Source organism: Pseudophryne corroboree, chromosome 8, assembly GCF_028390025.1.
Source record: "Pseudophryne corroboree isolate aPseCor3 chromosome 8, aPseCor3.hap2, whole genome shotgun sequence".
Taxonomy (NCBI): Eukaryota; Metazoa; Chordata; class Amphibia; order Anura; family Myobatrachidae; genus Pseudophryne; species Pseudophryne corroboree.
The window spans coordinates 249841730-249855329 of NC_086451.1; the positions used below are offsets into that span (position 1 = coordinate 249841730).

The 13600-nt window shown below is 47.0% G+C and overlaps 1 protein-coding gene across 2 annotated transcripts in view; it reads left to right on the top strand.

Moving 5' to 3' along the window:
* The window catches only part of ATRX (ATRX chromatin remodeler), a 561376-nt gene that overhangs the window by 329298 nt on the left and 218478 nt on the right, over positions 1–13600 (top strand). For both annotated transcript variants that reach the window (XM_063937173.1, XM_063937174.1), the window contains one exon: positions 2378–2487. In XM_063937173.1, the coding sequence (XP_063793243.1) occupies positions 2378–2487 (110 nt within the window). The remainder of the gene's footprint in view (positions 1–2377; positions 2488–13600) is intronic.

Here is a 13600-nt window from a genome sequence, read left to right on the forward strand (position 1 = left end):
ATTCAGCTTTCATTGATTTTGTTCGTTTAAATACAGGTGATTTTGCTTTTAACACTGTCTTGGCTGGCTCTTCCAACAAGAGAACAGCCTTCACAGCATTAATAAGTTCAGCTACATCTTCTGAACTAAAGCGTTGCGACTGATCATCATACGAAGTTGAATCTATTGTATCATCATCTGATGTATCATCTTGTGTAGTCTGCCACACAGACGTATCTGTCTTAGTCTTACCTGTCCCTTGGTTGCTTGTAGAGGCTACTGGAACCAAACCATAGGAAGGGAGCTGCATGTATTAGTTCATAGTGTAACCTAACCCTTGAGGTGGTGCTACCGGAGTTAACCTGTCCGCTATTGAAGATAGTCTTTGCGAACATATTCCATGGTGGCTCTGTTGGTGGCTGAACCAACTCCTGTTTTTTACTTCGCTGAAAAGCGAAACAGTTTGCACACAAACCCTCATAAGTGACCAATTGATTCATATCAATTACCCCTGACTTACAAGATAAGCATGTTAGGGCTGTAGGAGTGCTTGATAATTTCTCCTCATCACTTTTGCCGCTCACAGACATGGTATTAATCTGTTATTGACTACACAATTTGTGACTGAAAATCACCCTATATGTCAGTATATAGAGGTGAGATCAATCTGACCACAGTGCACCTGATTTGAGGGTCAGAATAGGACTGACATTACACAGAAAAGTCAGCACACATACTAGCAGTCAGTCACATGTTAAAGCATTAGACATTGCCATATGAGAATACAACCTCCATAACAACTTATACATAAGTAGGAAAATTGTACTTCTGTTTTAAACTGGTTCTTTTTTCAACATAACATGCAGAAAACACAGTAATATACAGGTCTCATATGCAATAGGTACTAAAAATTAATAATGCATACTAAGAAGTAGAGAGAATTTTTAGTACTGTATACCCTGCCTCCGGAGAGCGGGATACAGGGAGACTCACCACACTTCCATATCCAAGCACATACACTCGTAATATGCTGAGTGGATTCAGACGCTACTGGTGTACACTGCCGCTCTTGATAACTGATAACGGACACGGACGCTGAGCGACTTCCACGTGTATGCAGACGCTAAGGCCGGCGGGTTTATCTCCAGTGTACACAACCGCAGCGTCTAAGCTGCGACCGAGTACCCTCGTGGTAGCATCTGAGCCGGAAGTGAGGTCATTTAGTTCATGAAACGAGAAACACGCGGGAACTGGCCATGAACTCGGAGGAGGGACGGCCAGGACGGCGTCTAAATCCCCCTGTTGACTTCAACTCCCAGGATCGCGGCCTCTGCCTAGTCCTGGCGCCTATGATCCCCGGAGCGTAGCGCTGTCGCACTCTAGATGTTCGGCGCATCAACACACTGTTTGTAGTCTCCACCAAACTCGGTGTAGCTGTGTCCTGACCCCTCTAGTAAGAGGAAGTCCATAGACTCACCGTCTCCCCATGCTCCGGCCACAGCCTGGTTACGTCTGCTGGACCTGCTAGAACATCCGACACAGACGCCCGTTGAGACAGCACTGATGCCCGAAGGTAAGCGTTGTTGCGACCCGGTGGGGAGTTGTTGGAGCGACTCTTTCTAGAATGCGTTTAAGACGCTGTTGAGATAAGTAGCTCAAAAAAACTATTTAGTAAGTCTATAAAAATAAAATAATAAAAGCTTGAGGCTGCTCTCACAGCAGCCCTATGACCATGCGGCTTCCTGCTGCGCCAAGCAAAACACTGATCTGACTGAGTCAGTGGGCGGGACTATATATTGGAGGCCCCAATGCATCCTGGAAGGCCAGAAAGCTGTAGACTGTGTTGGTGCCATTTTAGCTGTCGCTCGACAATATCCCAATGTTATCCTGTGGATAATCCTGTGGACCCAGCCAGAGAGAAATTATTTGTCTGAGCCAGTGGGCAGGGATATTTGGACGAGCCCGTTGCATCCTGGGAGGACTGAAAGCTTGTGATCGTTTGGTGCCAATCCGCTGTTGTGCCATCATATCCCAATGTTATTCTGTGTATAACCTGTGGACCTTGCCGGAGCAATATTTAATTTCCAATATTGTCACAATGCTGTAGCTATAAATCATGTCACATTGTCGGTTATTTTTAATTTGGTTTAATGTAACCTTTTGTGTGAGCAAATGTTCAGCTGTCACAAAATCGCTTTACTGTTTATAACTTGCAACTAACTAGTCTTTCTCAACCCGTGAAGTGTATCCTTACGTAAAATAATACTAAGCAAGGTATTTGGTAAAAAATCTTTGCATAATTTTTTTAATTTTTTTGGGTTGTCGTCAAGGTGAGGTTTTAGTAGTTTCTAGACACGCCTCTATAAGCAATGTTTATTCTCTTATCATACTTTTTCAGGTGTCCAGTTTATGTGGGATTGCTGCTGTGAGTCTGTGAAGAAAACAAAGAAAGATAAAGGCTCCGGGTGTATTTTGGCTCATTGTATGGGGCTTGGAAAAACACTGCAGGTACAAATCATCTTTGTGGCTTACGTGTTTTTTGATTCTATTGACACACACAATAAATAGTCCAGAAAGTAGGGACCTGAATTAGGCTATAATAATGAGTATTTATTGACAGTTATTTATATAGACCATAAATATTACACAGCGCTTTAAAGAGATTATATGGCTATGCACATCAGGACCTGCTGCAGCTGAGTTTACAGTATACTGTAAATTCCCTACCACATGTATGCACACTAGGTTGTGTCAGGAGCCAATGAACCTACCAGTATATTTTTGGATTATGGGAGGAAACGGGATTTAAATAGTTTCTACTTCACTATATACTTTTCTTTTCTCTTCTTTTTTTTACAACCACTTTAGAATTGATCTTGGTGCAAGTATACCATGCATCCGGAAAGTGTTCACAGCGCTTCACTTTTTCCACATTTTGTTATGTTACAGCCTTATTCCAAAATGGAATAAATCAATTTTTTCCCTCAAAATTCTACACACAACACCCCATAATGACAACATGAAAAAAGTTTTTTGCAGCGGGGTACATTGGTTTCCACAAGGAAACAACGGGGTGTACAGCAGGATCTTGGTCCAGAGGCACCATCAGGCAAAGCTTTGACTGTCCCAGGATGCATTGGGCCCTCCTCTATAACCCCGCCTTCAGGCACTGAGAGCTCCGTTTCGAGTGGTGCCTGCAGGCAGCAGGTCACCTAACGGGCGGGCTGCACTGGGCAGCCCTGAAAAAAGCTAAGAAGACTTCAAGGGGTGCAGCACTGTTATGTCAGGGTGACATTCAAGGACATTGCATCAAAGTTGGATCAGCCTGTAGTGTGTTTTTCCACTTTAGTTTTGAGGGTAACTCCAAATCCAGACCTCCATGGGTTAATAAATTTGATTTACATTGATAATTTTTGTGTGATTTTGTTGTCAGCACATTCAACTATGTAAAGAACAAAGTATTTAATAAGAATATTTTGTTCATTCAGATCTAGGATGGGTTATTTTAGTGTTCCCTTTATTTTTTTGAGCAGTGTTGTGTGTGTGTATATATATATATATATATATATATATATATTTATTTGTGTGTGTATATATATGTATATATATATATATATATAGAAAGGGAGGGTACGGTCCGGCACTCCTAAAGCTCAGTCCATATAATGCCGGTGCCTCCGTGAAACCGAAGTAAAATAGCAAGATACAAACGTGGCACTCACGGCAACTGAGTGCCACGTTTGTATCTTGCTATATACAGGTTGAGTATCCCTTATCCAAAATGCATGGGACCAGAGGTATTTTGGATATGGGATTTTTCCGTATTTTGGAATAATTGCATACCATAATGAGATATCATGGTGATGGGACCTAAATTTAAGCACAGAATGCATTTATGTTTCATATACACCTTATACACACAGCCTGAAGGTCATTTTAGACAATATTTTTTGTAACTTTGTGCATTAATCAAAGTGTGTGTACATTCACACAATTCATTTATGTTTCATATACACCTTGTACACACAGCCTGAAGGTCATTTAATACAATAACTTTAATAACTTTGTGTATTAAACAAAGTTTGTGTACATTGAGCCATCAAAAAACAAAGTTTTCACTATCTCACTCTCAGTCAAAAAGTCAGTATTTCGGAATATTCGGTATTTCGGAATATTTGGATATGGGATACTCAACCTGTGTGTATATATATATATATATATATATTTCTCTAACGTCCTAGAGGATGCTGGGACTCCGTAAGGACCATGGGGAATAGACGGGCTCCGCAAAAGACATGGGCACTTTAAGAAAGACTTTAGACTCTGGGTGTGCACTGGCTCCTCCCTCTATGCCCCTCCTCCAGACCTCAGTTTTAGACTGTGCCCAGAGGAAGATGGATGCACTGCAGGGAGCTCTCCTGAGTTTCCTGCTAAGAAAGCATTTTGTTAGGTTTTTTTCTTATTTTCAGGGAGCTCTGCTGGCAACAGACTCCCTGCATCGAGGGACTGAGGAGAGAGGAGCAGACCTACTTAAATGATAGGCTCTGCTTCTCGGCTACTGGACACCATTAGCTCCAGAGGGAGTGGAACACAGGTTAGTCCTGGGCGTTCATCGCAGAGCCGCGCCGCCGTTCTCCTCACAGAGCCGGAAGAAACGAAGAAAGAAGACTACTGAGGCGGCAGAAGCCCTCGGGTGCTTCACTGAGGTAACGCACAGCACTGCAGCTGTGCGTCATTGCTCCCATACACCTCACACACTCCGGTCACTGTAAGGGTGCAGGTCGCAGGGGGGGCACCCTGGGCAGCAATAGAATACCTCTCCTATGACAATTGACTATATACATGTACAGGTGGGCACTGTACATGTATATAAAACAGCCCCCGCCATATTTTATTACGTTTGAGCGGGACAGAAGCCCGCCACCGAGGGGGCGGGGCTTCTCCCTCAGCACTCACCAGCGCTATTTTCTCTCCACAGCATACCCTCCAACGTTTTACACTGAAAAATCGGTACAAACCCGAAAAAGGGGCGTGGCCGTGGGTAAAGGGGGCGTGGCCACGCCCCTTTTCCTATACTTTCAATGGAAGTTTGAAGAGCCAAAAATCGGTACAGACCATGAAAAAAAGGTACTGTACCTATTAAAAAGGTACAGTTGGAGGAGGGTATGCCACAGCAACGCTGAGAGGAAGCTCCCCGGACTCTCCCCTGCTTGACACACTGTGAAAGAGGGTTTTAAAGTAGAGGGGGGGCACATAATTGGCGATTATACATTACAGCAGCGCTACTGGGTAAACATTCTGTGTTTTTCTCCGGGGTCATATAGCTCTGGGGTGTGTGCTGGCATACTCTCTCTCTGTCTCTCCAAAGGGCCTAAAGGGGAACCTGTCTTCAGAATAGAGTTTCCCTGTGTGTGTGGAGTGTCGGTACGCGTGTGTCGACATGTTTGACGATGAAGGCTCGCCTAAGGAGGAGGGGGAGTGCATTATTATCAGGTCGCCTTTGGCAACGCCGACACCGGACTGGATGGATATGTGGAATGTCTTGAATGCTAATGTAAATTTATTGCATAAGAGATTAGACAAGACTGAGGCTAGGGATCAGTCAGGTAGTCAGACCATGCCTGTCCCAGTGGCACCGGGACCTTCTGGGTCTCAGAAACGCACATTATCCCTGATCACTGACACAGATACCGACACGGAATCAGATTCCAGTGTCGACTATGAGGATGCAAAATTACAGCCAAAAGTGGCTAAAGGTATTCGTTACATGATCATTGCTATTAAAGAGGTTTTGCATATTACTGAGGAACCCCCTGTCCCTGACACGAGGGTACACATGTATAAAGAGAAAAAGCCTGAGATCTCCTTTCCGTCCTCATTTGAGCTAAGCGAATTGTGCGAAAAGGCTTGGGAATCTCCAGACAGGAGACTACAAGTTCCCAAAAGGATTCTTATGGCGTATCCCTTCCCACAAAAGGACAGGATACGATGGGAATCTTCGCCTAAAGTAGACAAGGCGTTGACACGCTTATCCAAGAAGGTGGCACTGCCTTCCCAGGATACTGCTACCCTCAAGGATCCTGCGGATCGTAAGCAGGAAGTTACCATGAAGTACATTTACACACATTCTGGTATTATTGTTAGGCCGGCTATGGTATCGGCCTGGGTTTGTAGTGCTGTCGCAGCATGGACAGATTCCTTGTCTACGGAGATTGAGACCCTAGATAAGGATACCATTCTAATGACCCTAGAGCATATCAGGGATGCTGCGTTATATATGAGGGATGCTCAAAGAGACATTTGTTTACTAAGCTCCAGAATAAATACTATGTCTATTTCTGCTAGGCGACTCTTGTGGACCCGACGGGGGATGCCGACTTAAAGCGGCATATGGAGTCTTGCCTTACAAGGGGGAGGAGTTGTTTGGAGAAGGCCTCTCGGACCTTGTCTCTACTGCTACGTCTGGTAAATCGAATTTTTTACCTTATGTTCCCCCACAACATACTAAGAAGGCACCTCATTACCAAATGCAGTCCTTTCGTTCAAATAAAAGCAAAAAGGTACGGGGATCGTCCTTTCTTGCCAGAGGTAAAGGAAAGGGAAAAAAGCTGCACACAGCTAGTTCCCGGGAGCAGAAGTCCCCCCCTACGTCTGCAAAATCCACTGCATGACGCTGGTACTTCCCTGGGGGGGCCAGATCAAGTGGGGGCACGTCTTCGATTTTTCAGCCAAGTCTGGGTTCACTCACCGGTGGATCCCTGGGCAATAGAGATTGTTTCTCAGGGATACAGTCTGGAATTCGAAGAGATGCCTCCTCGCCGGTTTTTCAAATCGGCTCTGCCAGCTTCTCCGTCAGAAAGGGAGTTAGTGTTAACTGCAATTCAAAAATTGTACCTGCAACAGGTGATAGTCAAGGTTCCTCTTCTCCAGCAAGGAAAGGGGTATTACTCAACCTTGTTTGTGGTTCCGAAACCGGACGGTTCGGTCAGACCCATTTTGAATCTGAAATCCCTGAACCTGTACTTGAAAAAGTTCAAGTTGGAATCGCTCAGAGCGGTCATCGCCAGCCTGGAGGGGGGGATTGGATGGTTTCCCTGGACATAAAGGATGCTTACCTTCATGTTCCGATTTTTCTTCCTCACCAGGCGTTCCTGAGATTTGCGGTACAGGACTGTCATTACCAATTTCAGACGTTGCTGTTTGGGCTTTCCACGGCCCCGAGAATTTTCACTAAGGTAATGGCGGAAATGATGGTGCTCCTTCGCAAGCAGGGTGTGGCAATTATCCCATACTTGGACGATCTCCTCATAAAGGCGAGATCTCGAAAGAAGTTACTGGACAGCGTGTCACTGTCAGTGAGGACGTTGCAACAGCACGGCTGGATTCTCAATATTCCGAAGTCCCAGCTGGTTCCTACAACGCGTCTAACCTTTTTGGGCCTGATTCTGGACACAGAACAGAAAAAGGTTTTTCTTCCGATGGAAAAGGCTCAGGAGCTCATAGCTCTGGTCAGGAACCTATTAAAGCCAAAAAAGGTTTCAGTGCTTCACTGCACCCGTGTCCTGGGGAAGATGGTGGCATCGTACGAGGCCATCCCCTTCGGCAGGTTCCATGCGAGGACTTTTCAATGGGACCTACTGGACAAATGGTCCGGGTCTCATTTACAAATGCATCAAAGGATCACCCTGTCTCCCAGAGCCAGGATATCTCTCCTGTGGTGGCTGCACAGTTCTCACCTCCTGGAAGGCCGCAGATTTGGCATTCAGGACTGGATCCTGGTGACCACGGACGCAAGCCTACGAGGTTGGGGAGCAGTCACAGAGGGAAGAAATTTCCAAGGACTTCGGTCAAGTCAAGAGACTTGTCTTCACATCAACATCCTGGAACTAAGGGCCATATACAACGCCCTACGTCAAGCGGAGATCTTACTTCGCAATCGACCAGTTCTGATCCAGTCGGACATCACCGCAGTAGCTCATGTAAACCGCCAAGGCGGCACAAGGAGCAGAGTTGCAATGGCGGAAGCCGCCAGAATTCTACGCTGGGTGGAGAATCATGTAAGCGCTCTGTCAGCAGTGTTCATTCCGGGAGTGGACAACTTGGAAGCAGACTTCCTCAGCAGACACGATCTGCATCCGGGAGAGTCATGACTTCATCAGGAAGTCTTCGCGCACATTGCAAGTCAGTGGGGACTACCCCAAATAGACATGATGGCATCCCGTCTCAACAAAATGCTACAAAGGTATTGCGCCAGGTCAAGAGACCCTTAGGCGGTAGCTGTGGACGCCCTAGTGACACCGTGGGTGTTCCAGTCGGTTTATGTGTTTCCTCCTCTTCCTCTCATACCCAAGGTGTTGAGGATAATAAGAAAAAGAGGAGTGAGAACAATTCTCATTGTTCCAGATTGGCCACGAAGGACCTGGTATCCGGATCTGCAAGAAATGCTCACAGAAGATCCGTGGCCTCTTCCTCTAAGGCAGGACCTGTTACAACAAGGTCCCTGTCTGTTCCAAGACTTACCGCGGCTGCGTTTGACGGCATGGCGGTTGAACGCCAAACCTAGCGGAAAAAGTTATTCCGGATGAGGTCATTCCTACGCTAATAAAGGCTAGGAAGGACGTGACGTCTAAACATTATCACCGAATATGGCGAAAATATGTTTCTTGGTGTGAGGCCAGGAATGCTCCTACGGAAGAATTCCATCTAGGCCTTTTTCTTCAGTTCCTACAAACTGGAGTGAATTTGGGCCTAAAATTAGGCTCCATTAAAGTTCAGATTTCGGCCTTATCCATTTTCTTTCAAAAGGAATTGGCCTCGTTACCTGAAGTACAGACTTTTGTGAAGGGAGTACTGCATAGTCAGCCTCCTTTTGTACCTCCGGTGGCGCCTTGGGACCTTAACGTGGTGTTAAGTTTCCTTAAGTCACATTGGTTTGAACCACTTAAAACAGTGGAGTTGAAATTTCTCACTTGGAAGGTGGTCATGTTGTTAGCCTTGGCTTCGGCTAGGCGAGTTTTGGAATTTGGCGGCTTTATCACATAAAAGCCCCTATCTGGTATTCCATATGGATAGAGCGGAGTTGCGGACCCGTCCTCAGTTGCTACCTAAGGTGGTCTCATCCTTTCATATGAACCAACCTATGGTCGTGCCTGTGGCTAAACGTGACTTGGAGGATTCTGAGTCCCTTGATGTGGTCAGGGCTTTGAAAATTTACGTGGCCAGAACGGCTAGGATCAGAAAAACAGAAGCGCTGTTTGTCCTGTATGCAGCCAACAAGGTTGGCGGACCTGCTTCAAAGCAGACTATTGGTAGCTGGATCTGTAACACGATTCAGCAGGCGCATTCTACGGCAGGATTGCCGTTACCGAAATCGGTTAAGGCCCATTCCACTAGGAAGGTGGGCTCGTCTTGTGCGGCTGCCCGAGGGGTCTCGGCACTACAGCTGTGCCGAGCTGCTACTTGGTCGGAGTCAAACACTTTTGCAAAGTTCTATAAGTTTGATACCCTGGCTGAGGAGGACCTCCTGTTTGCTCAATCGGTGCTGCAGAGTCATCCGCACTCTCCCGCCCGTTTGGGATCTTTGGTATAATCCCCATGGTCCTTACGGAGTCCCAGCATCCTCTATGACGTTAGAGAAAATAAGATTTTAAACTTACCGGTAAATCTATTTCTCGTAGTCCGTAGAGGTTGCTGGGCGCCCGTCCCAAGTGCGGACTTCTTCTGCAAGACTTGTATATAGTTATTGCTTACATAAGGGTTATATTATAGTTCATCGGTTTGGACCGAGACTATGTTGTTTGTTCATACTATTAACTGGGTAGTTTATCACAGGTTATACGTTGTGATTGGTGTGGCTGGTATGAATCTTGCCCTTGGATTAACAAAAATCCTTTCCTCGTACTGTCCATCTCCTCTGGGCACAGTTTCTCTAACTGAGGTCTGGAGGAAGGGCATAGAGGGAGGAGCCAGTGCACACCCAGAGTCTAAAGTCTTTCTTAAAGTGCCCATGTCTTTTGCGGAGCCCGTCTATTCCCCATGGTCCTTACGGAGTCCCAGCATCCTCTACGGACTGCGAGAAATAGATTTACTGGTAAGTGTAAAATCTTATTTTATATATATATTTCTCTAGTGGATGCTGGGAACTCCGTAAGGACCATGGGGAATAGACTGGCTCCGCAGGAGACTGGGCACTCTAAAAGAAAGATTAGGTACTATCTGGTGTCCACTGGCTCCTCCCTCTATGCCCCTCCTCCCAGACCTCAGTTAGAATCTGTGCCCGGCCAGAGCTGGGTACTCCTAGTGGGCTCTCCTGAGCTTGCTAGAAAGAAACTATTTGTTAGGTTTTTTATTTCCCTGACGTCCTAGTGGATGCTGGGAACTCCGTAAGGACCATGGGGAATAGACGGGCTCCGCAGGAGACTGGGCACTCTAAAAGAAAGATTAGGTACTATCTGGTGTGCACTGGCTCCTCCCTCTATGCCCCTCCTCCAGACCTCAGTTAGATATCTGTGCCCGGCCGAGCTGGATGCACACTAGGGGCTCTCCTGAGCTCCTAGAAAGAAAGTATATGTTAGGTTTTTTATTTTACAGTGAGACCTGCTGGCAACAGGCTCACTGCAACGAGGGACTAAGGGGAGAAGAAGCGAACCTACCTACTTGCAGCTAGCTTGGGCTTCTTAGGCTACTGGACACCATTAGCTCCAGAGGGATCGACCGCAGGACCCGTCCTTGGTGTTCGTTCCCGGAGCCGCGCCGCCGTCCCCCTTACAGAGCCAGAAGCATGAAGATGGTCCGGAAAATCGGCGGCAGAAGACTTCAGTCTTCACCAAGGTAGCGCACAGCACTGCAGCTGTGCGCCATTGCTCCTCATACGCACTTCACACTCCGGTCACTGAGGGGGGGGGGGGGGGGGGGGCGCGCCCTGAGCAGCAATAAAAACACCTTGGCTGGCAAAATAATCACAATATATAACCCCAGAGGCTATATATGTGATAATTACCCCTGCCAGAATCCATAAAAAAGCGGGAGAAAAGTCAGCGAAAAAGGGGCGGAGCTATCTCCCTCGGCACACTGGCGCCATTTTCTCTTCACAGTGTAGCTGGAAGACAGCTCCCCAGGCTCTCCCCTGTAGTTTTCAGGCTCAAAGGGTTAAAAAGAGAGGGGGGGCACTAAATTTAGGCGCAATATTGTTTATACAAGCAGCTATTGGGGAAAATTCACTCAGTGATCGTGTTTATCCCTACATTATATAGCGCTCTGGTGTGTGCTGGCATACTCTCTCTCTCTGTCTCCCCAAAGGGCTGTGTGGGGTCCTGTCCTCAGTCAGAGCATTCCCTGTGTGTGTGCGGGTGTCGGTACGGCTGTGTCGACATGTTTGATGAGGAGGCTTATGTGGAGGCGGAGCAGATGCCGATAAATGGGATGTCGCCCCCTGTGGGCCGACACCAGAGTGGATGGATAGGTGGAAGGTATTAACCGACAGTGTCAACTCCTTACATAAAAGGCTGGATGACGTAACAGCTATGGGACAGCCGGCTTCTCAGCCCGCGCCTGCCCAGGCGTCTCAAAGGCCATCAGGGGCTCAAAAACGCCCGCTCCCTCAGATGGCAGACACAGATGTCGACACGGAGTCTGACTCCAGTGTCGACGAGGTTGAGACTTATACACAATCCACTAGGAACATCCGTTACATGATCCCGGCAATAAAAAATGTGTTAAACATTTCTGACATTAACCCAAGTACCACTAAAAAAAAAAAAAAAAAAAAAGGGTTTTATGTTTGGGGAGAAAAAGCAGGCAGTGTTTTGTTCCCCCATCAAATGACTGAATGAAGTGTGAAAAAGCGTGGGTTCCCCCGATAAGAAACTGGTAATTTCTAAAAAGTTACTGATGGCGTACCTTTTCCCGCCAGAGGATAAGTTACGCTGGGGGATATCCCCTAGGGTGGATAAGGCGCTCACACGTTGGTCAAAAAAGGTGGCACTGCCGTCTTAGGATACGGCCACTTTGAAGGTACCTGCTGATAAAAAGCAGGAGGATATCCTGAAGTCTGTATTTACACACTCAGGTACTAGACTGAGACCTGCAGATAGTGCTGCTGCAGCGTGGTCTGTAACCCTGTCAAACAGGGATACTATTTTGCGAACATAAGACGTCGTCTTATATATGAGGGATGCACAGAGGGATATTTTGCCGGCTGGCATCCAGAATTAATGCAATGTCCATTCGGTCAGGAGGTTATTAGAGACCCGACACTGGACAGGTGATGCTTACTTTAAAAGGCACATAGAGCCTTATAAGGGTGAGGAATTGTTTGGGGATGGTCTCTGGGACCTCGTATCCACAGCAACAGCTGGGAAGAAAATTTTTTACCTCAGGTTTCCTCACAGCCTAAGAAAGCACTGTATTATCAGGTACAGTCCTTTCGGCTTCAGAAAAGCAAGCGGGTCAAAGGCGCTTCCTTTCTGCACAGAGACGAGGGAAAAAGCTGCACCAGTCAGCCAGTTCCCAGAATCAAAATTCTTCCCCCGCTTCCTCTGAGTCCACCGCATGACGCGGGGGCTCCACAGGCGTAGCCAGGTACGGTGGGGGGCCGCCTCAAAAATTTCAGCGATCAGTGGGCTCGCTCACAGGTGGATCCCTGGATCCTTCAAGTAGTATCTCAGGGGTACAGGCTGGAATTCGAGGAGTCTTCCAACTGTTGGTAAACCGTTGGGAAAGGCCACAGGTGGACATGATGGCGTCCCGCCTAAACAAAAAACTAGATATTGCGCCAGGTCAAGGGACCCTCAGACAATAGCTGTGGACGCTCTAGTGACACCGTGGGTGTACCAGTCGGTTTATGTATTCCCTCCTCTGCCTCTCATAACAAAGGTACTGAGAATAATAAGAAAACGAGGAGTAAGAACGATACTCGTGGTTCCGGATGGGCCAAGAAGAGCTTGGTACCCAGAACTTCAAGAAATAATATCAGAGGACCCATGGCCTCTACCGCTCAGACAGGATCTGCTACAGCAGGGGCCCTGTCTGTTCCAAGACTTACCGCGGCTGCGTTGGACGGCATGGCGGTTGAATTCCGGATCCTAAAGCAAAAGGGCATTCCGGAGGAAGTCATTCCTACGCTGATAAAAGCCAGGAAAGAAGTAACCGCAAACCATTATCACCGTATTTGGCGAAAATATGTTGCGTGGTGTGAGGCCAGGAAGGCCCCAACAGAGGAATTTCAGCTGGGTCGTTTTCTGCACTTCCTACAGTCTGGAGTGACTATGGGCCTAAGTTTGGGTTCCATTACGGTCCAGATTTCGGCTCTGTCGATTTTCTTCCAGAAAGAACTGGCTTCACTGCCTGGAGTTCAGACATATGTAAAAGGGAGTGCTACATATTCAGCCCCTTTTTTGTGCCTTCTGTGGCACCTTGGGATCTCAACGTGGTGTTGAGTTTCTTAAAATCACATTGGTTTGAGCCACTTAAAACTGGATTTGAAATATCTCACGTGGAAAGTGGTCATGTTATTGGCCTTGGCTTTGGCCAGGCGTGTGTCAGAATTGGCGGCTTTGTCATGTAAAAGCCCTTATCTGATTTTCCATATGGATAGGGCAGAATTGAGGACTCGTCCCCAGTT